Below are 22,788 nucleotides of genomic sequence, written 5' to 3' on the forward strand. Positions count from 1 at the left end.
TTATTTATACTAGCTACAAACAATTTAATCTTTGTTACAATGGTTTTCTAAGTTTAAACTTTTTCTAGGTCATGCCTCCTATGTACCAACCTAGTGCTCCTAGGGTGACAACCTTATGACCCTTGTCATTATGGCCAAGACTTGTGATGGTTAAGCTAGATCCAAATATTGCATTGTTATGTTCAAACAAAATAAAACCTCCTCCTTGCTCTTTTGTAGCCAAGTCAAGCTTGTAGTGACTCATTGAGGAGGCTCAAGACTTGTTTTTAGATGCTATTTTGATATATTGAAACAAGAGCATTTCCACTTCATAAATAACCTTTACACAATTATGCTTCCTCATTATTCTCCTTTAGATACTATATCGAAACAAGAGAATATCCTCTTCATAAATACCCTTTACACAATTTTACTCCTTCATTAATCTCCTTTTGACAATCACAAACTCCATTTCCATCACAAAATCTCACTCATTGAGTGTGAAGATAAATCACAACGTGTAAGCAACTTTATACATTGACTATTAGTGTTTTTGAGTCACAACACAATAGTTATAGTTGGCATGCATTAAGCCTTCTTCTTTATTCTATGTTCATTCTACTTTGCTACTCAGCTTGTCAAAAAATTGACTTTAGCTCAACACTTCCAGAAAGTTAGGAATAAACAATACAATATTTGTCCTTTTTCGAAAGGCATCAAATATCCAATCAATTCAAGCAAGGAAAACTTATTTGAAAATTTTGATGGCATGGAAAATTATTTCATGCATTGAAAATTAAATCTTCCCATTGTAAAACTACAAATCTCTATTTTCTAAGATTAAGAGAGCATTCAAATATCTCGATCCATAAATGAGAATATGCAATTGCAGTAAATAAATTAGCACCACAAATTATAACTTACTCTTCATTGTCCTTGGATTGAGAATGAGCAATTGCAGTAAAAAGTGAAAGACCAAATTAAAGCTTACTCTTCCTTGTCCTTGAATACTAGTTGTGGTAAAAATGTAAACATGTGCGAACCATCAAGAATCAAAAAATACAACTCAATAATTGAGGTTATTAATCAAGGAGCAAATGAGGTGCCATTAAACTTGGAAAGTATTGCATGCTCCATTATAGTTTCAGGTGTTTAAAGCACGCTTCAATTTATTACAAAGATTTGTATTTCCACCCAGCGGTATATCAGAAAAAATAGGGTGATGTTAGGATGTTATACAACTATTTATATATATATATATACATGCAAAATTTTGATGCCAAAATTCTCACTGTGTTAAATTCACAGAGGTATGTGTTGCCATTGTTGGTGAGTTTATAAATATTATTTAGAATTGTCCTGCTCTTATGTCCCTGTCCAACCTTTCTGCATTCAATGTGCCAGGAAGTTCCCGGAACCCCTCGTTGAAAATTGAATATGCACTGAAAGGACATTATTAGTATCTCATTCCAAAAGTGTTTATATGAGCACTAATAATAAGACTAAGTGGGTATATGTCGAGTACAAACCTTACTTCTCCCTCTTGGCGCTTCCCTAAATTTATGAATATAACAGCAAATGCAGTTATCAGGATCTGCACAGGCAAAGTACAGCCAAGACAAAGCATTATTTAACTCGTTAAAATCTTCGTTATCTTATATGTAGGCTTTACCCACACAGACAATCAGTAGTTCCATTAATACTTATTTAACTTAGCAACCACATTACCCTTCAAAACCTATTGAATCCAATTGCAGACCCAACTCAGTGCCATTAATATATGTTTTACTTGTCAAACCAGACTGGCATTTCACGTTTTGGACAATGGTAATTGTCCAAAACCTTTACAATCCAATCACAAACTTACTTATTTGGAGTGGCAAACCTATCATTGAAGGTTTGAACAATGACATTGTAGGGGTTACCTAAGAAGAATATTTAAACTTAAAACCTAATTACCATGACCTTGTGTAATTTTTTCCTCTGCTAAGATGTGAAGAGATAACAGAGATACAGACAGCATTTACCAGTCTTTAATATAAAACTATTGACTGTGCATAACCAAATACAAAATTGTTAAAAGGACTTACATAGACTGGACCAATATCCCACTGATAAGCTACAGGCGCCATTGCAAACCAAAACAGAACTACAACCCACCCTCTCATGCTGATGGAGAAAATCATAATCAAGATGATGTCTGCCAAATCAAAACAATAAATCATACCTCTCTCACACTAAATCTCTCTAGAGCTATCTCATAATTTGGTAATAAAATGTACATCATATTCTGCCCTGCTTTTTCGAATGCCATTTAAGGTGGTTGCTCTAGACAGGTTATATACAATATAATTGTGTGACTAAAGCCAATGGCATGCTAGCGAACCATTTTCATTTAACAAGCTGGCTCAAATATACAAAAATCCATTATAGAAGGTTACAGTGCAGGGACGTGAACAGATTAATTCATTCAAGATATGCTCTTGTCAGGGATAATTTTGCATTTATCCATCCAACATATACTCTTGTCAATGATAAATTTGCATATATCTATTCAACATAAGCTCTTGGCATAGATAATTTTGAACTTAACGATCCAAGATATGCTCTCAGGGATAAGTTTTCCAGCGAATTCAGATGTCCCAACAAGTTTTAACAAAAGATCATTTCATGTGTTTGGCAAAGCTAATGAGAATCACTCCACATTCTCAGGCATTGATTAATGTAATCAAGGAGGAACATATCATACATGGGAACACACATGGAAGAGATGATCGTCTTCAGATCAAATAATCAACATAAATATGGGTGGTTCCAAAATTCCAGTATTCCACCTGTACACTAAACATATAGAGATTTGTTAGTACTATGTATACAACTCAGGGCAAGGATGAAATAGCCTGTGTTAGACATGATGCTCAATGATCCATCCTCTTGAGATATTGGCAATGCACCATGGTGCCAGAATTTGTAATGCCATTATTATGAGTTCAGACGAGTAAAGGCCAATGTATTTATACTGCAACAGTTTTGGTAGCACCACAAGGTAAATCTTCCAAAGTACCACTTATGGAGTTAATAAAAGCCCGACCTAGAATATATCTCCTGAAATATTTTCCCATACTTCCACAAACTCTAAAAGGTGATCCACTCAGGTAACTTACATGTACTATTTTCCAGCTAAGTTTACAAACTTTACTAGCATCTGTCTAGATCAACATCTAAGCTCCATCATAACAGCATGTCAATGGATAGAGCATCAACTGTATCTTTCAAGTAAGAAAATAAATGTTTCATTCTCTTTGAATTATATTATGTTTAGAATTTGAATTTTTATCACTAATTTAGGAGTGCTCAATGTTTCCTCTTGTTTGAATTAAGTCATGAAAGGTATACTATATGGTAATGGAAGGGGCATAAGTAACATCTTAAGTACAAATAAGAGCATGTAATGGATAGAGCATCAAATGCATCTTTCGAATGAGAAAAAGAAATGTTTCGTTCTCTTTGAATTATATTATGTTTAGAATTTGAATCTTTCAATCACTAATTTAGGCGTGCTCAATGCTTCCTCTTATTTAAAATTAAGTCATAAAAAGTATATTATATGATACTGAAAGGTGGCACATGTAGCATTTTAAGTACAAATGAATCAATGACAAGAGAAGGGTGGTCCAACAGTCTTTAATGTTCAACTTTAAGACATCCTGCACAGGTTTTCCGTTTTCCGGTCAAGTTATTTGAGATCAATTAAACATTGTTATCACATTAAACAAATCGAATCAAAGGCTATTGAAATTATACCTGGTAACTTTAATTTTTGTTGTAAGAAGTGAATAATCTGCTTCTGAAATAGCGTGGCTGTTTCTGGAATACGAAAACTCTGTAGACACACAAAACAATCACTTAAAATCACAATGCACAGGAACCAGAGAGAGAAAGAGTGGAAGAAAGATTTAATTGAAGTTTTAAAAAAGCCAGACATCAAAGTGGCTTACAAGGCCCAAAAAGTTACAGTCATAACATTTTTCAGTAACTAATCAATACAAAAAGATAAGCTCATTGAAAGATTGGGAGAGAAAACGAGAACCAGGTCATCCTCATCATCGGCTCCATCCCTATTTTGAATGTGCTTAGGTGGAGCTTTAGGTGCAACTACTGCAAGAATAGAATCTGCCTAACCAAGTCATAAGAATGAAAATGTGTTAATAGTAAAATAATTAAATCATCAATCTTTGGAGGTGCCATGATAAGCTAGAAGACGATACCTCCATTGATAAGTTTTACCGAAACAGGCTCATCTTTGTTGAGATCAAGTAGTGTTTTCCCTTTAAATATGAGCTTTAATCTCTCTAGAGGTAAAGAGGTTTCTTCTGCTACCAATGCCCTAAGTGCAGAGACCTGAATCAAAACACAGACAAAGATATCGCAGCACATGTATCAATATCAGAAAATTTTCAAATTTGCAACACACACACATCAATTGTTGTTAGCACATTTGATGCATTAAAGTAACATCAATACTATTTCTAACATAGAATACATGGATTTCATCCCAATCACGATATGTATAAGAGCATTATTAGATATCTTATGCAATTCCTTTAATTTTTAGTTCTATTGTTTCATTTTTTACTTCCTATGGTATGAAGCCAACCTTAGACATGAGCGACTTAATACACTGAGTGGACTCACTTTACTTCTCATTCTTTTGCTACAAATTTGACAGCTTCGGCACTCTGGCCTTGGTCTTATGATACATTTTCCAACGCTTCGAAAGTACTTGAAATTACATATCTCCACCATACTAATATTTCAAAGTAATATGGATAACAGAAGCAGTAAGGAAAAGCAGGAGAGAATTTCACAAGTAGATTAGTTTGGAAACTTTGATGACAACATTATATCACACGGGTCCTTTTAACTAAAGGTGGTAAGAGAATTCTCTCCATGTGAGCACAGCTAAACTAGTGATTGATGTTGTATTATATGTAGGGAATCAATAACTTTCTCTCGCTTACTCAATGATCTATTCCACAATTGCAGCTTGATGTCTCAGTATCCTTTCATTATATTGATATATCGAAGGTGAGTTAATTATTCCTCTTTTGATCATCGATCTATTCTCAACAAGAATTTCGCAGAGTCAACTTCCCCTTTAACTTGCATTTTTATGCTTCGTTTTTTAAAGGTTCTATTTGTCTAAATTATATGTTGTGACAGAAAAAAGAACATATTTGAAGATAATGGAAGTAATGAAGACAAAAGTATTAGGAAAAAAAATCTAAAATATCCCCTAATTTTTCTTTATTTTCTGAAATGCTTTAAAGTTTTCCTTATTTCCCCAAATGCAATCAGTCAAACCTGGAAAAAACAGCCGCAAGTGCTAGTTGAGCATTGGTATGGATAAACTAGCACCTTCTTCTCTCTTCCAGGGGTAGATTATAGGGCATTTGGGGAAATAACTAAAATTCAGGTATAATAATTCAAAGGTTTCCTCTAAGCGTTACTAGATATTTTCTGTACTTGCATTCAAAGATTCTCCTGTGGTTCCTTTGTTACATTTTTTAATGACGTATATAGTGCCTGAAATCACATGTCTGTTTTTTCTGCAAATTACAGTACACGTTTGTCAAATAAACAGAGAGGGTGATGAAAACAGTGCAAAAGGCCTCAAACAAAGCCTGAGAAAATGCAAAATGTTGATCTGAATCTGTGGAAGACCTAGCATACGCATGAAAAATATTCGTTTCCAAACTTTCGGAAACATTCGGAGTCCGAACGGAATCTTGAAAAGTCAGAATCGTTTTCACATTCGAGAAACGAGAAACATTTGCAGTTGTTCAGAGTCCACAATGTTTGGAGTCGAAATGACAACAGAAACGTTCTAAGTTCTGTAAAAGTCAGAAACATCTGCTTTTCCAGAGTCAAGTAGAATCAGTGGAGTTTAGATTTGTTTCTTCGGGATCCAAGCATAATAATAAACACATTATGAATCAGAAAGCGTCTCCGCATGATGCAAGAAGGAGAGTGGGAGCGTTTCAAATTCCCTTCATTCCTCAAGGATTGCACATGTAAACGACGACTGATTCAAAACAAGAATTCAAAGCAGGAGACGTTTGAAGGTTCTTTTTTCTTCAGGATTCAGGAAGAACAACAACAAAAAATGTTTGAGAACAGCTTCCGAGGTTTTCTAAACTCATCAGGATTCAAGAAGAAGAAACTCAGGCGCGAGATTAACTGCTGAGAGAGAGAGAGGGAGGGAGAGAGATTATCCTTACCTCCATTGTTGCAGGAAGATCGAGAGTGTAAGATCTGCCCGGAAGCGCTGTTCGAACAGAAACCCTAGCCATTTCTTTCTCTGTCTGTCTGTCTGTGTCTGTGTCTGTGTCTGTGTCTGCGTCTGTGTGTCCTACCAGAGAGAGAGAGTTGATCATTCGGTTTGTCGGTTCCTTATTGGTTTGGACAGAGTGTCCTATTCTGCCGTTAGGCTCCAGTGACCGGCCTTGTTGATTTGGACATGGAGTCCTCTTCTACCGTAGGCTCCACTGACCGGCCGGACGGCCGGACAACACGCTCTCCTTGGGATCTATAGTCGCGTACCAACTTCGAGTACCAAGCACGTACGTGTACATTGTGTTGTCAATTTATACCTAAGCCTATTCGCACTATCACTCATCGCTCCACCAAATCTCCGATTTTTTAGCATATATCACTTGAAGAGTAGGAGGTTGCCGCTAGCTCGTATGGCCACTTCGAAACACTCAATCGCAGTATACTCTGTTTATTTGTGAATGTTCCAACATCACGTCTCGTTGAACAAAACCCACCAGCAGCACTCCTCCTACATGTCTTATTGAGGACCAAATATGAGGATTTTCAAAATTGGCCATTTGGATCAACCAGTAGCTATGCAAGTCGCCCCTTCTGTCCACGTGATGATAAACTTCAAAGCCCCTTCTTGCTTGGGAGGGCCTCTAATGCACAACAATGGGCATTATCAATTTCTCAACCTTCTTCACCTGTTGACAATGTTGTCAATCGAGTTGTGGATATGGATAATGTACATACTAGTGATGCCCTCAATATGATTTGCCTTTCACTGTCACTATTGATAGACAAAGAGGCATGCTTTCACAATGTTGTCCAATGTATACTCTACCTTCATGTCAACCATTAACTAGACCTACTAAATTCAATGCCACACATGCAGACTCCATCAAACCATGTGAAATAATTTACTCGCCAAAACAACGACTAATACAAACCACATGCAACCCATCCATGAATCTCACACGAACTAGGCACCCCCAACCAAGGATAAACTCAACTAGAGGTTTCCCCCTCAAAATAAAGACTACATCTACATGGATAACTTAAGCTATCACGAATATGATCAATAAGACAAGGTTTACAAAGCATTGGAGGATTATGAATGCATTGATTGATGGGAGTGTATTGTGACAATACACACTTCCACAATATCAACTACACCCGATTTTGCCTTTCTTAAGTATCCTCCCTACATGGCCCCTCCAAAGGCACTCTAAAGACCTCTAGCTTCCCTAGTTGACATAATGCAATCTTTTACCCGAGGAGTCCATCTTTACAACTTTACGACCAATTATATGCTACTACTACAATAGTGAGTCACACCAACGTGTTTTATTTGAACTGTCCTCTAAACTACAAGGGCAAAGGCTCAATTGCCAATGTTTGTAGCGGTTACATCACAAATATCGTTCAAGTGACCACGCAAAAAAAAACGCCAAGGTGGGTGAACTATGTTGAGCAAAATCATGTTCAACGATAAGCACCAAATAGAAGTGTGAACCCAAGTGTTAGGTGCAAAACCTATCTCATGATCGGTTATGGTTAAGCATTTAACATTATCGATAACTAATCATGAGATAGGTTTTTGTTTATGCATGTAACACCTAGGCTCACACAAAAGGATGATATTTAGCAGTATGGGAGGCACTAAAGCAGTGCCCAATTGCTCGTCATGGAGGCATGTATTATAGCACTCTTTGAATGTAATCTTATGAACTCCATATGATAGAACTCTTTGAGTTCTATATTGCCATGTGTCCACTATATAACTCATTGGTTTCTATTGTGGTGGGAGTTCCCACAATAGGTGTCACATGAGAGAACTCAAAAAGTTCGTTGATTTGAATTCAATGTTGGCAATCGTTCAAAGATCTCTACTCAATTTTGGAGCGTTGCCCAACGAGAGGGCACCGGATCTACGGGGGCCATAAATGGGGTTCAAAACTAGCCATTCAACAATGTTTAGTGTAAAACCTAATTTATTGGTTCCATTGAAGTTTGTTTTTTCTTTCTCTAGTCCATAGAGAGACATACAAGCATATTAATCTAGACGTGGTAATGGCTTTCATTGAACATAGATTAGAGTAACTAGAGATGCGAAAATAGGTAAATTCCACTTGATAGCACCTTAAAGTTAGTGTAGTATTTTTTTGTGCCCATCTTAAAGAGCTTTTATGAGGAAAAATCTCAAGTACGATGGAAGCTCTTGAATGGTACTTATATTCCCTGTTCCATGACTAGCTAGATTTGTCTTGGAAGGGATAGGATCAACAAAGAACAAAGAGAAAAAAGAAGAGATTTTTTTTTTGTTGCTTTGAATCTATTAGCCTTTTTTGAGTTTTCTCTTTACAACCATAAAAATAAACCTCAATTGTTTTTTTTACTGAAAGAGAGGATTCCTTGTAAATAGGGAGGTCCTCATGGTTCTACCCCATCAACAACTAGGTCAAGTGATGTAGGTTTAAATCTTAAGCAATGGGTTTCATATGTATTCATCATTTTTAAAGGGTGGATAACCATACCTACAAAGTTTGCACCACTAGCAACCTAGGAAACAATGCCTTTGTTCAAAAGGATAATATTTTCATTTCAGGGGGGAATTCCATTCATCCTAAGCACGCGATATAGTCAGAAAAATTCCATACCTTGGGAATAAGATAATGTGATGTTCATTATAAAAACTTCCATAATCTTATTTTAAGTTCATTGTAAAAATATCTTGTACAAAGTTGACATGGATCTTTTCTTGTTCCACAAGACAAGAGTTGAATAGGATAATGTTGCCCTTTGAAAAATGACCATCAACCACAAATGATACAACTAGGTTTGGAATTTGATTGATTTGTTTTTGTTAATGGAATGAGCTCAGGTGCTCAAATTAACAACTAAGTCTTGTTAAAAATTGAGCCCCACGTCATCGACCCTACTGTGACAAGTCAACCAAGCTCTTCCTCTGGCACAACCATGTAATGGTAAAGTGTGAACGTCACTTAAATATTTTCATCACCTAAAAGGCCTTTTGCGACTAATTTGAATTGAGCAAGTAACGTCTATTCCTAGTCCTTTGTTACTTTTTGAAGGTCCCCATCTTATTGTAAAGTTTAATGGGATATTTTGACACAAGTAACTTAGTAGCAAGAGCCAAAATAGGCATTGTTCGTCACCTCATGGATTGGGGGGGGGGGGGGAATCAATATAAGCCTACAGTTGTATGTGACACGTTTTTTAGCAGCACTTTCACTTACATGTGCAGTTTAATTATGATTTCTTGTTTGTTTGTGGTGGGCGGATTGTACCATGATCCTTTCTCAACAAACACAACTTTTTGATTCGTTGAAACTGTCACAAATATGACCTCTAAAAAATACGTTTTTCTCCAAAAGGCATGGATGAGGTAAATCTCTACTTTTAATAACATTTATTTCCCCATCCATAAAATTTTAAAAAATAAAACATTTTATGTAGACATCTACACGAAAGTAAAGAGATAAAAGTTGTGCATGACTATTAGAGAAAACCATCAAAGATGAGCACATCACATTCTAATGAATCTGAACTCAGTGTTTGAGTTAAATTCGAGATGTCCCAAAATGTAATATTTAATTATTCCATGGTTCGAATAATCGATTGCCATGGAGATCAAATCAATGGCTAGAAAACTTTACATACTTTATTGCATTTACATACAAATTCCCAAACTTGATCAAGAACATGTGCACAACACACATCCAAAAACAATCAAATTGTCGTCTTTCGGTGTTTTACCATGAAACAACTCATGCGAAGTATATTGATGCCAATAATGGACATCGACATTGTGTTTATCAAGCTAACAACATATAAATGACATGCATCTACCCGAAAAAATTAGACAAATTCATTTCAAATCATGTTCCAATATGTTTCTATTTTTCCTTTCTATCACGCCCAAATTGCACCATAACTACCAATGACTGGCCTTATTATAATTATTTTGAGAGTACATCAATATTTCTTTGAATGAAATAGATCCAAATCATGCAAGAAACAAAACACCCAACCAAGCTTAAGATTATCATATACTCATTCTATTATCATATGTTAACATGATTGAAGAGAGAACTCATATCTTCTTCAACTAGACAGCAACAAAAGTAGTTGCATCTGGAGACAAGCCCTCGCAGGTCATAGATAGAAACCATTTCAATCTTCTTCAACATGCTCATGTTCAGTATAATTTGCAATCAACACATTCCAAGTTATTCCATAGACAGAAACAAAAGTTGTGGCATTCAGAGACAAGCCCTTGTAGCTCAGAGATTGGAACCATTACAATGCTTTTTCAGCATGTTATATCCACCAATGCAATTCCAATCAATCTACCTTTATCCAAAAAACCGAATGCTACCACAAGCTTTCAAGATAGAGAACACTATATTCCATGCCTCTACATCTCGGTTTTGAAGGCAATTAAATACATTCTGTGCTTCTTCAAGGCAACCACATTTCACATACATGTTTGTAAACACAAAAAGGATGCTTCCTCACCATTCGAACAATGATTCTTAAGAACATGTGGACATACCAAACATCCTTTAGTTTCTTGACAACATCATCAAACGAACATAGTTTTACATTGTCATTGTCATCATCCATGTAAATTACTTTTCGTACTAGTAATATTTGTTGTTATTACAAGCATTTGACAATATTAGAAAGACATATATGGTTTGAACAACCAAACATCTTCAATGCATTGTTTTGTTGTAGATGCTAAATCACATTCTTGTTGCGTAGGCCATGCAAAATTATATTCACAATCATATTATTATGACCAGATGATGCACCTTATTATTCTATGTTTTCTTCAAATTTCCCCATCATATTTCCTTATTGAGCGATCATGTTTATTTCGACAATGGAAACACATTATTTGAATCATATTGCCTATTCACAAAATTGTTTTGAGCTCTTTGTTGAATCCAATGACTTCTTGTTTGATCGATGCCCACCATGATTGTATCCTCTTAGTGACCACAATTAGTTTGATCATACAAAAAACATTGATTGACAAAAATAACTAGTCGATAGCTTTTGAGGGCCATCACATTTCCTCGTGGACCTCCTTAATTCCCATCTTATCCTCCACTTTCTCCACCAAAGAATGCATTAATGAGTTTATCCCAATAGTAATTCCATTTTGCTCTTTCAATTGGACCAATTACAAGACAAACTCATTAAATGTTGAAATATCAAACACACACATGCACTTGATATGCCATTCAATTTTACTGACATGGTAACTTTGGATAGTGACGATTTCAAACTATACTCTTCAAACTTTTTGAGGATCTATTATCTTCCTCCCTAGCTGGCTTCCAAGTGTTTACAACACAATTGTTACTACAATAACAAAGCCATAAACTAAGCCGAGAGATTATACAATGACTAAGAGGGTGAAATTGAAATCTTATAGAAATAAGTGGAGCGACTAGTTATATTTGTTTTGGACAATATTGAAGTCATCAAGACATTCTTATCATTAACAAGAAGGAGAGGTAGAAGAAGAAACCTAAGATATTAATGATGCTCAAAATAGGGAGAGAGCAAGTACATGATTTGCACCATTCTCTAATTGATCCTCTTGTTGTTCATTCCTTAGATCTCTACTATCAACATGGACATTTGCATAAGACACTTGACCTTAACTCATGTATATTATTACGCGTTTCCTAACTTTTAAAATTTTATGAATTTGGGCATATTGAGGATAATTTTTTATTTGCTTGATGTTAACTTTCAATGAATTGAACAACTATCTCAACTCATTGAAAGCTATAGTTTTATTGATTACTTCCAAACAAAATAAACGAATAATGATTATTCAACACTTTGAGTGTTTTTAAAAGGTTTTTCAATTCCAACATATACAGAACACCATCACCACCAATTTGAGAGAAGTTAACGTGCGCCGTGTAGAAATATGTACTTTAGATGAAATGAACAACTTGATCGCCGAATTGAAAAGTTAACATATAATATATACATATCAATGAAAGTAAAATCAAATTCATACATTTTCATACTAGGACGAGTAGGAATTCACTTTTTACACTATACATAATTTTTTATGATAAATTGGTTTACTCCATAACTTTTCTTTTGACTATGATTGCCTCATTTATATGTGCCAACTAGGTGTCACATGGTGAATTAAGGCTTGCATGATGCAATCATCGAATTCTCTTCTTCAATGACTTGAATGACTCTTAGGTCATCATTTTCTCTTCTTTAAGGACTTCAATTGCTACACCAAAATTTTTCTCTTCTTTATGGACTTTACTGCTCATAGAAACATCTCATTGTATGACATACTCCATTATGTGCACCCTCTACACGAATGCAAGGATAATTCTCATCTACAACTTTATTTGTCTCAAACTCTATTCAAATGGTTTCCTTCATAGAGATCGAGGCATGTATTTAAGGGGCATTTAAAAGTGTAGGACCACTTGCTAGAATAAGAGTGCACTTGGGTGCTTACAATAGAGGAATAAGCATGCATGTAGTTTTAAATGGAAGTAATGTGAACACATTGTTGAGATAGTTTGTTTCATCGTCATAAATTCAGTCCACATTGTTCTTTGAACAAGAGCATTGCATATCTAAGCCCTCCAGATTGATACGCTTGTATCAACTTCTCTTGAACACCATATCTAGATATTAACTACTATAAACTTATTGAAATAAATCACTACAAAAATATACATATAGACAAAGGAGGTTAAAGTGGTAAATATGACATATTTGGAGGATTGATCGGCATTTGTTAATGTGCTCCAATAGCATATCCATTGTTGAACGATAACATCATACATCCTCGAGTACATAGCATAAAGAGAGCAACATTGTGGGCATGCACAAAGAAAGGCGAGAGTGCAAAGCACAATAAACAATAAAACATATTTCCGCATTTTACAACACTTCCGAGAGACATCAAAGAAGAATTACAAGGATCTTCCCACAGCCATTATTTCACAGGTGAGAACAAAAAACAAATCTAACAAGGAGAAATGTTTCCACTAGCTAGTAGAACTTTACAACACATTTCAAGAGGAACTTCGAAGGAGCCTCTTCCAAACTCTCTCCAAGCAGTTATTAATCTTCGGAGCCGAGGTGCCAAGGTTTTGATTTGATGGTATTTTTGGCATGGATGGGAAAGACACCAAAGACGCATACACCCTAATGATCATTTGATTTTTGACAAATGTTTGCGTGTGTGGATTTAGAGGTTTAGGGTTTAATGTTTGGAAGGAAATGAGGCATGGGTAGCTTAAAAACTAAAACCGAAACCCTTTCACCTAAAGGGATAATCCGGAGTCGAGATCAAAATCTATGACTCGACCATATGCTTTGTTGATGCGTCGAAGAATGTCTTTTGAGTTTCGATTTTATCCACATCAATCTATCAAAGGCCTTTCGGATGCGGATGTGACGGATGTGGTATCAAACCTATATGCTTTGGTGCTTTGTGTATTAGAAGAAAAGGTAGAGCTAAACCCGGACGTTTCCATCATATCATTAGATACGCCCATATTGACCACAATCCCACTTTGAGTGTTTCCTACCAGGGCATTCGGCATTGCATGCGTTCCGTCTTTATCGAGCTTTTCATAGAGAAAGCTCAACACTTGCCTAATGTTTGGCCTCATCTTGCTCTCCTTTTGGGTACACATCTTCAAAAGCTTGATTAAATTCCGCAACTCATCGGGATCATAATTGTCTTCAAGCTCCGGATCGACCATTAGCATCTTCTTTGCATCGGTCGCAAAATACGGTTGTGCCCAGGAGACAAGGTTTCGGTTATCTTGCACTGCCCCTCTTCCCGTGATGAGCTCTAGAAGTAGCACACCATAGCTATATATATCGCTCTTCACATTGAGTTGTCTTGTGATCACATACTCGGGATCGAGATAACCTAGAACACAAACCCCCATGTTTATATACGGGTTCATAAAAAAAGGCATCATTAGATGGTTCACACAAAATCGCAACATTTCAATCTAGTGTTCGCAGTGTCCGAATGATTAAATTCGGCAAAAAAAAAGAGACAAAAACATGGGCTTTTGCAATAATTTCTCTTTGTTTTCTTACCAGGAGTCCCTCGGACATCCGTGCTAATTTGTTCATTAGGAGCAGCCGGTGTGGTCATGGTTGGAGCGGCATGGGCAAGCCCGAAATCGGCAACCTAAAGGAGAAGAAGCAAATTTTAGGGTTTTGTTAGCAAATGATCATATAGATAGTGACTCTCTCTATCTATATCCACTTCAGAAAAATAATTCCTAGGGTTTTTGACTATACAAATAAATGCATGTTTTTTTTTTTATTTACTTGTATTGAAACAAACACAGGGAATTAATTGTCTTCAAAGTACCCCCACACACCTTGGCAACAAAGTGTTGATCCAGGAGAATGTTGCTTGATTTGATGTCTCTGTGGCACAGGGGAGGATCACAGAAGAAATGCAGATATTCCTTTTTCCAAAGACAAACAAAGTACAAAACAAAACAAAATCCATGTTAAATCCATGTTCACAATTGTGGCCATTAGTTAGTTCAGATTCAAGGGTTTAGGGTTTAGGGTTTAGTAAAAAAAGAAAATTAAGTTCAGATTCAAGGGTTTAGAGTTTAGGGTTTAGTAAAATAAAATAAAAACATGAACAAAAAACCTTACCAATGCTGCAGCCACATCAATCGCGACTTGGATCCTTGTCCGCCAATCGATCGGAGTTTTGCTATGTCCGGCTGCATGTCCAAGTTTCTAATTTATATATAAAATCAGGAAGAGCTCCATGAAGTCATGTTAATGTGGATATATGTATGAGCTTTCATATACTCAAAGAGTTTTCCATCTTCTACATTTCTTCATACATACAGACACTTTTTTTTTTGTTTTGGATTGATTTGTATACAAATGGATGAATGAATAAACACATACATTGCAAGTGCTCCTTCAAGCTGCCATTCTCCATGTATTCATACACCAGAAACCTGGCACACAATTGGGATTTTTACAGACAGAGAATCATGAGAACCCCAAGTGGTGATTAGCAAAAAAAATAAAATTCTGCTCATTATGAAGTATACAAAGTTAATCCTCAAAATTTCAACTAAAACCCTTAAATCCATAGATCCTTACACTAATCCCTCCATCCTTCACCCCTAAACCCTAAACCCTAAACTATTAATCCTGAACCATAAGAAAAGGTTTTCTTCTTGTAAGTTAATAGGCTTAGCACCTCTCAGTCTTGGTGATGCAGAATCCTCAAAAATAATTCTGCTCATTATGAAGCATACAAAGTTAATCCTCAAAATTTCAACTAAAACCCTTAAAACCATAGATCCTTAGACTAATCCCTCCATCCTTCACCCTAAAACTTAAACCATTAATCCTGAACCCATAATAAAAAGCTTTCTTCTTGTAGGTTAATAGGCTTAGCACCTCTCAGTCTTGGTGATGCAGAATCCTCAAAAAAGTTTCTGCTATTTATGAAGTATACAAAGTTAATCCTCAAATTTTCAACTAAAACCCTTAAAACCATAGATCCTTAGACTAATCCTTCCATCCTTCACCCCTAAACCCTAAACCCTAAAACCTAAAACCTAAACCATTAATCCTGAACCCATAATAAAAAGCTTTCTTCTTGTAGGTTAATAGCCTTGGCACCTCTCAGTCTTGGTGATGCAGAATCCTCGCAACGTTACAAGATGCCGGTGATGGAGGCGACCGAGAAACTCCATCTCTTTGCAGAACTCCTTCTCTCTTTGCCTCGAAACCCTGTACATTCTCTTCACAGCCGCGACAAGGCCATCCGCAAAGTGAGCTTTGTATACAGTTCCAAAGCCCCCCTTCCCTATGATAGTGCTGAAATTATCAGTAGATTTCTGGATCTCCGAGTAGCTGAATCGCCGGAATGTAGTCGAATCTGTGACAAAAAACAGAGCATCAATGACCCAATTCTTCGATTGGAACCAGAAATCCAGCACTATAAACCCTAGCTTGATTCGAAAATGGTTATCCATATACCCTAGAACTATAAACCCTAGCTTGATTCGTAAATGGTCATCCATATACCCTAGAACTATAAACCCTAGCTTGATTCGAAACTGGTTATCCATATACCCTAGAACTATAAACCCTAGCTTGATTCGTAAATGGTTATCCACATACCCTAGCACTGTAAACCCTAACTTGATTCGAAAATGGTTATCCATATACCCTAGAATTATAAACCCTAGCTTGATTCGAAAATGGTTATCCATATACCCTAGAACTATAAACCCTAGCTTGATTCGAAAATGGTCATCCATATACCCTAGCACTATAAACCCTAGCTTGATTCGAAAATGGTCATCCATATACCCTAGCACTATAAACCCTATACCGCAAAAAAATATCTGGTACTTAAACCTTAAGCTCCTAAAACCTTGTACTAAATCCAGAAGCTATACAATTAAACCCTAAATGCTACTCCATAAGACCTAAAACCTGACCCTAAACCTTAATACATAATCCCTACAACATTACTATGCGAGACCTCAGATCCTAAAACTCCTGATTACTCAAAACTAATTCGCTAATCCCCAATGGCCCAGATTTATAGGGGAGAGACTGACCTCTGAGCCATTTCCTGAGTGGGTTCTTAGGGCTTTGAAGGACATCCTTGTGATTGATGTAACCATGAGGCGCTTCCACATTCTTCGCCAATTGCTTCCTCTGCCTCCTGATGAGGAACACAAGCAATGAAACCAGGGTGAGGGCCGTGACAGTGACAAGGACACCCAGGACAGAGATTAGGGTTAGGTGTGAAGATGCTGCACCATGGCCGCTTGCTCTGTTCCCTGCATAGCCAGAAGGATCGCCATTGCCGAGGGAGGAATTGTTGGAGGAATTGGGCAGATTGACAGTCATATTGGGGTGGTTTCTTGGGAGAGATCTAGGGTAAGGTGGGAGGGCTGGTAGAGTTATGGAAGGATCAGAGGGCAATGCAGGTATGGTTATGGAAGGATTTGCAGGTAATGATGGCAATTGAACAGGGGAAGAAGCTCCCCCACTACTAGATTTTCTGTCCATATCTTTCTCTCTGTCTCTCTCTCTCTCTTTCAATCTTTCTGTATATTTATATGTTCTTCTAGTATCCCTGTATAACCCCTACAGAATCCATAGCTGAATCAAAACAAAAAGAGGAAAAGCTCAATAGGGTCTGCAGGGTACCAATAGAAGCTCTCTGTTTACCATACTTTGATCTGTTTGCAGAGTGCTCTGTTATCATTGGAAATGAAGAAGCAAATATGATTAACATTAGAATCAGAGAAAGAGAGAGAGAGAGAGAGAGAGAGAGGCAGATTAGTCTGTTTTAGAATGTATGTGTGGTTTTTGTGTGGCCTTGAGCTGAAGTCATAAATATAGATGTAAATTCATGATCAGAGGAAGATGAGTACAATACAAAATACAAAATACAAATACAAAGAGAGAGAGCCTTCTTTTGCTGCTTCTGTAAGCTTCTTCATGAAGAAAATGTATGTATGTATGTATGTATGCATGCATGCATGCATGGATGTATGTATACAAAACACATACATATATACATTCAATCTCTATGTATGCATGCATGCATGCATGTATACAGAATACATACATATATACATAAATCATAATACATATATACATTCTATCTCTATGTATGTATGTATGTATGTGATGTATGTAATGTATACATACATACATACATATGTATATACATTCTATCTCTATGTCTCTATGCATGTATGTATGTATGTATGTATGTATGTATCATTGTATGTATGTATGTATGTATGTATGTACATATGTATGTATATAAATCAAAGAAATTTGCTTCTCTGATTATGTCCTGCTTCCATCCTCTCTTTTCTTTTCAATTTCTCTCTCTCTTTTGTGAGTTTGGTGTTTGCTTCTCTGGTGCCACCCTGCCATGGCCACCTCACTCACTCTCTTGTCTTTCTGTCTCTGTCTCTCTGTCTCTGTCTCTGTCTCTCTCTTGGGTAGGGTGGGGTGGGGTGGGGTGGGGCATTTAAACTCTTAGGTTTCCTTGTCCTTTTTGGTTTTGTTTTGAGTAACAAAAAGCTTCCTCCTCTCTTGAGTCTTTACCATATTTTGCCCATCCAACCCCCCAATCACTCACTATAAAGTTATGTTCCTTATGGTCTTTGTTTTCATAGCAAGTTATACACTCCTTGGAACCTTTGTTTTCATATAGCACAGTGATATGTTCATTCTGGCCTTTGGTTTTATAGCTTGCGCGTGTGCTCGGGGGACTTTTGATGCCCCCAGGATCGTCCAAAAGCTCGAGAAAAAGAAGAAGAGCAAACACGTGTGTCCGTGCGTGCTTGCTTGCCTTTGGGGAGGGCCCCATGTCACACTATAAAATCCAGAACGAACGGATATTTATTTATATTTGGCACCTTTGCTTATTCGAGTCGTGAAAAATTTCACAAACCAAACACTAAAAAAAGTAAAGGTTAAAAAAAAAACGTGGCATTCATGTTTTTTTTTCACCTCTCTCTATCCCGAGCCCCCCCCCCCCCCCATGATACACACCTAGATGAGGGAATCTCAACCCGAGCCCGGAAATGTTTCCAAATGTTGATCTCATCTTTCTTATCAGTTTAGGGGGGGGCAATCTGTCTCATTGTTCTCCCCAATTGTATATGGTCTTGGCTTCAATTGAGCTCTTTGCCTCTTTCCATGGTCTTATGTTTAGGTTGCTAATTGGCTTCTCAAGTATACCATGGTTTCGCTTTGATAAGGTTATGGTGACGCAGGACTGAAGATGCAAATTAAAGTCGATGATCCTATGTTTTTCCAATGGATGTTGGAGCACCTTACCTTTCTTTCGGAAATGGTTTATTTGGTCCTCTCGAGTGCCATGCGAGAAAACCCCCTTGTTATTATGTAGGACAAATAGTGAAATTGTCGCGAAACGGTTGGAGACTCCCAGAGTTAAAGAGTATGAGTCCAACAGTGCTATAAATTTTCCATTTGTGTGGATTTGAAAAAGTGCACCCTGGGGAGTAGTAGAATCTTAGGGCATATACCAATTTGTTCAAAAGGTTAATAATAATAGTTATAACTAAATTTGGATTAGTGGGTGTATAATTAGTACATAATCCGATTGTATTCTTTGTCAGCCCATGGGAGCTCATACAATTATCTAAATTGGACTGCTTTGGAATAGATCCTCGCTTTACTTGACCATGCTTGACATTGACTATAATTGACCCTCAATTGCTTCACACAGAGTGAAGTCAAGCATTTTTGTCTTAATTTCAATGTATTACATTGAGTGAAGTCAAGCATTTTGTCTTAATTTCAATATATATGTTACATTGAGTGAAGTCAAGCGTTTTATATTGTATTTGTTTCAATGTATTTGTTTATGAGGCCTTAAATTTTCCAACACAAATTAGACTGCATTTTCCGAGAGGGGAATTTACTCCCGGCTCATTTTAAACACTTAATTTAGTGGCCCTTTTTTTCCATTTTTATTTACTAATTTGTTTTCGTTTTTCTTTAACAATCTATTTATTATGTATTTAAAAGGAAAAACAAATTCGATTTGTTTTTAAAAAAGAAAATCAAGGAAATTAAAAAAAAAATCCGGATTCCCAAGTCCAAAACTCCGGAAAAGCAGATTCCGTACCACACGCTTTCTGCCAGCTCAGCCGGAGCTGCGTCCCTACGTGGCCACGCACGTGCTGACGTGGACCTCCTAGGACCACTCCTTCCTGATGATGCTCATTCCCAATGATATATTCACCATATTTCATATACATATGTATGTATGTATGTATGTGTATGTGTATGTGTATGTGTATGTGTATGTGTATGTGTATGTGTACGTGTACGTGTATGTGTATGTGTATGTGTATGTGTATGTGTATGTGTATGTGTATGTGTATGTGTATGTGTATGTGTATGTGTATGTGTATGTGTATGTGTATGTGTATGTGTATGTGTATGTGTAATGTGTATGTGTATGTGTATGTGTATGTGTAAGTGTAATGTGTATGTGTAAGTGTAATGTGTATGTGTATGTGTAATGTGTATATATGTATGTATGATGATGATGCAATAGATCCTCCTCCTCATTTCTCATGTTGAGAGGTGTTTGGTCACATGTACATACCCACCATACAGACACCATACACCATACATACATACACGTGTAAGTGCTCATCCACCATACGTACATACCCACCATACATACATACATGTGTAATTGCTCATCCACCATACATACTGATACATACCTAGGGCTCGCTTCCTACATATAGCTCATCGACAAAAGAAAAGAAAATTGATTGCTCGCCTTATCCATACGTGTATTGTGTCTTTGGAATTGCCTGCCTTTTCCAAAGTCGATTAGTAGTAGATTTTGCCGAGCAACATGCTTCGGACACAAATCCAATCGAGAGGAGACAAGAAGACAAAGGATAGCTCCTCAACCCCCCCCCCCCCCCCCCCCCCCCCCCCCTCCCCCTCGATAAGGTTGGAGCTCGTATGGGTTTCCCATGCCTAGGTTCTTCTTGCTTTCAAAAAGCCTCCAAGTCTAAGAGACGTCCCTTTTCAGAATAGAACTTTTTTTTTCGGGATTTGACAACAATTTACATACCCATTTTATCACTTTGCATGATTGCCCTTTAGGTGGTGCATCTTTCCCCGTCAAAAGAAAAGGTTATTTGATTTGGAAGGCTTTTCGAATAACGTGGTGGGGGGGATACAAAGCTTCGAATGAGAGCAATTGAGGGAAAAAGGTACAAATCATTACACGAAGAGGGACTGAAAAAAGACATTACATGGTAGAGGAGGATAAACATTGATAAATAATGCATTATAATTCGAACAAGAAAGAAAATAAAGCATTTCCTCCTAATGGCATTGTTGTTTGGTTATGCCTTAAGGCAGGGAAATATTGCTTCCAACACGAACGAATGCATCACTTGAAACATGAGAGTTTTGATTACATAAGCATATCACATCTAATTCCAGGTTCTCATAATAACTCTCACATGTGGAAGTCATCACTTTTTAATCATTTTCTACATGCATCGAGAGTTAGCTGCCATGACCACGATTTCTCACATACCCATGTGACATGGCACGACAAGACGTGGTATCTTCTCAAAATTTCTTTCTCATCTCAATTTCATTGATAGATGGGTGTTGTTTCTTTCAAATAGAAGAAAGGTGTTCTCAATCTAAATGTGCTCCCCTAAGAACAAGACATCATGGTTGGGGACAGAAATAATTAATTTTCATAAAGTGTCATTTTGATACTTTTCACTATCAAATCACGAGAAATGATTATTGACGGCATGTTTGGGACTATGGTAAACTCAAGCGGGGTTTTGCATATCATGGTACACTTAAAATGACATTTTTACATCTTTTGCACATATGAGTACACGATGGCTCATGGTACATATGCCAATCCTACATGATGAAGACTAGAGGGTTTCGAACTATGAACAATAGACATGTGCACAACGTTAGGGTGGACAATAACAAGCCGATGCTCATCCATATGGAATAGACTAACTGACACATCAAACAAATCAATCTTACAAAGCACCACAACAATCATTCCTCGAGGATCAAACTAATGTCAATATGGTGATTGTCTACTACATTGGATTGTACTTGTGTGGAGAATACCAAGTTAGCCATAGCAAACAAATCATCAAGAGTATTATTGCCCAAAGAGGTCAAATATGAACCTACAAGAAAAAAGGAGTGTGCATCAAATATGAAAACAAATTGTAGTTGTTGTTCACATGAGTAGATGGTGACAATACATTAGGGCTCATGCTTATGAACTTGTTTATTATTGATAAATTTGTAGTTGTCAACATTGAATCCATGAACATGCATAAATAAAGATATTGTGAACCGTGAGTTTGAGCTTGCCTTGGGCCTTGCAAAAAAGTTAAGCGGTTAGGTTTCCCAAGTTTCACTTTTGGTTTGTTCGAATTGATAATCATGATGTAAGCAACAAATTTCAAAATTGCTTGCAAATTAGTGCATTACCCTGACATTTTTTAATGTTTAGTTTGATGTTCGAAACTTTTATAATAGTCCTATTCATTTGTGCACATATGATGTTTAAGCTCCAAAGTGAGCTTAACTAAAACTTTGTCATGCCCTCCTTATGTTCATCTTAACTTCATACTAGACACATTCATTGAGATTGCATCGAGCAAATTACAATGGAGTATTTGATAGTCCAAGCTAAAATTAATCACCCATGTTTCCGTGACGTTTTAAAAGAGTTATGATGCCCTCCATCTGAATGATAGGCAATTGTGGCAAAGGACATATGATAAACTCCCTCAGAATGTTAATAAATGGCATAGAAATTAGAAGTTTCTTATTTTCCATGAAAATCTTCAATTAATA

The 22,788-nt window shown here is 36.8% G+C and overlaps 2 protein-coding genes across 2 annotated transcripts; both read right to left on the reverse strand.

Moving 5' to 3' along the window:
• Window positions 1-1,052: 1,052 nt before the first annotated feature.
• LOC147857353 (uncharacterized) lies at window positions 1,053-6,402 on the reverse strand. Its single transcript, XM_087328848.1, has 7 exons — window positions 6,261-6,402; window positions 4,248-4,380; window positions 4,070-4,152; window positions 3,784-3,862; window positions 2,070-2,179; window positions 1,509-1,573; window positions 1,053-1,421 (listed from the first exon to the last, which is right to left on the reverse strand). The coding sequence occupies exons 1-7, from the start codon at window positions 6,330-6,332 to the stop codon at window positions 1,328-1,330; spliced, it is 636 nt and encodes a 211-aa protein (XP_087184974.1). The 5' UTR covers window positions 6,333-6,402; the 3' UTR covers window positions 1,053-1,327.
• Window positions 6,403-13,289: 6,887 nt separating this feature from the next.
• Window positions 13,290-17,481, reverse strand: LOC147857354 (putative receptor-like protein kinase At1g49730). Its single transcript, XM_087328611.1, has 7 exons — window positions 16,968-17,481; window positions 16,018-16,276; window positions 15,289-15,341; window positions 15,025-15,095; window positions 14,736-14,825; window positions 14,446-14,539; window positions 13,290-14,269 (listed from the first exon to the last, which is right to left on the reverse strand). The coding sequence occupies exons 1-7, from the start codon at window positions 17,422-17,424 to the stop codon at window positions 13,752-13,754; spliced, it is 1,542 nt and encodes a 513-aa protein (XP_087184737.1). The 5' UTR covers window positions 17,425-17,481; the 3' UTR covers window positions 13,290-13,751.
• Window positions 17,482-22,788: the final 5,307 nt, after the last annotated feature.

This window comes from Azolla caroliniana, unplaced genomic scaffold (genome assembly GCF_043228905.1).
Source record: "Azolla caroliniana isolate FFs.n. ecotype wild unplaced genomic scaffold, voAzoCaro1.0.p SCAF_12, whole genome shotgun sequence".
NCBI classification, from domain to species: domain Eukaryota; kingdom Viridiplantae; phylum Streptophyta; class Polypodiopsida; order Salviniales; family Salviniaceae; genus Azolla; species Azolla caroliniana.

What these genes read in the sequence shown, in the direction of transcription:
- LOC147857353 (XM_087328848.1), bottom strand. Translation starts at nt 6,332, where the DNA reads ATGGCTAGGGTTTCTGTTCGAACAGCGCTTCCGGGCAGATCTTACACT. An exon ending in GGTAAAACTTATCAATGGAG is followed by an intron (nt 4,153 to 4,247) that starts GTATCGTCTTCT and finishes TTGGTTAGGCAG; the next exon opens with ATTCTATTCTTGCAGTAGTT. An exon ending in ACAAAAATTAAAGTTACCAG is followed by an intron (nt 2,180 to 3,783) that starts GTATAATTTCAA and finishes TTGATTTGGCAG; the next exon opens with ACATCATCTTGATTATGATT.
- LOC147857354 (XM_087328611.1), bottom strand. Translation starts at nt 17,424, where the DNA reads ATGGACAGAAAATCTAGTAGTGGGGGAGCTTCTTCCCCTGTTCAATTG. An exon ending in TGCATCACCAAGACTGAGAG is followed by an intron (nt 15,342 to 16,017) that starts GTGCCAAGGCTA and finishes ATTGTGTGCCAG; the next exon opens with GTTTCTGGTGTATGAATACA. An exon ending in CTTGAAGGAGCACTTGCAAT is followed by an intron (nt 15,096 to 15,288) that starts GTATGTGTTTAT and finishes TTGGACATGCAG; the next exon opens with CCGGACATAGCAAAACTCCG.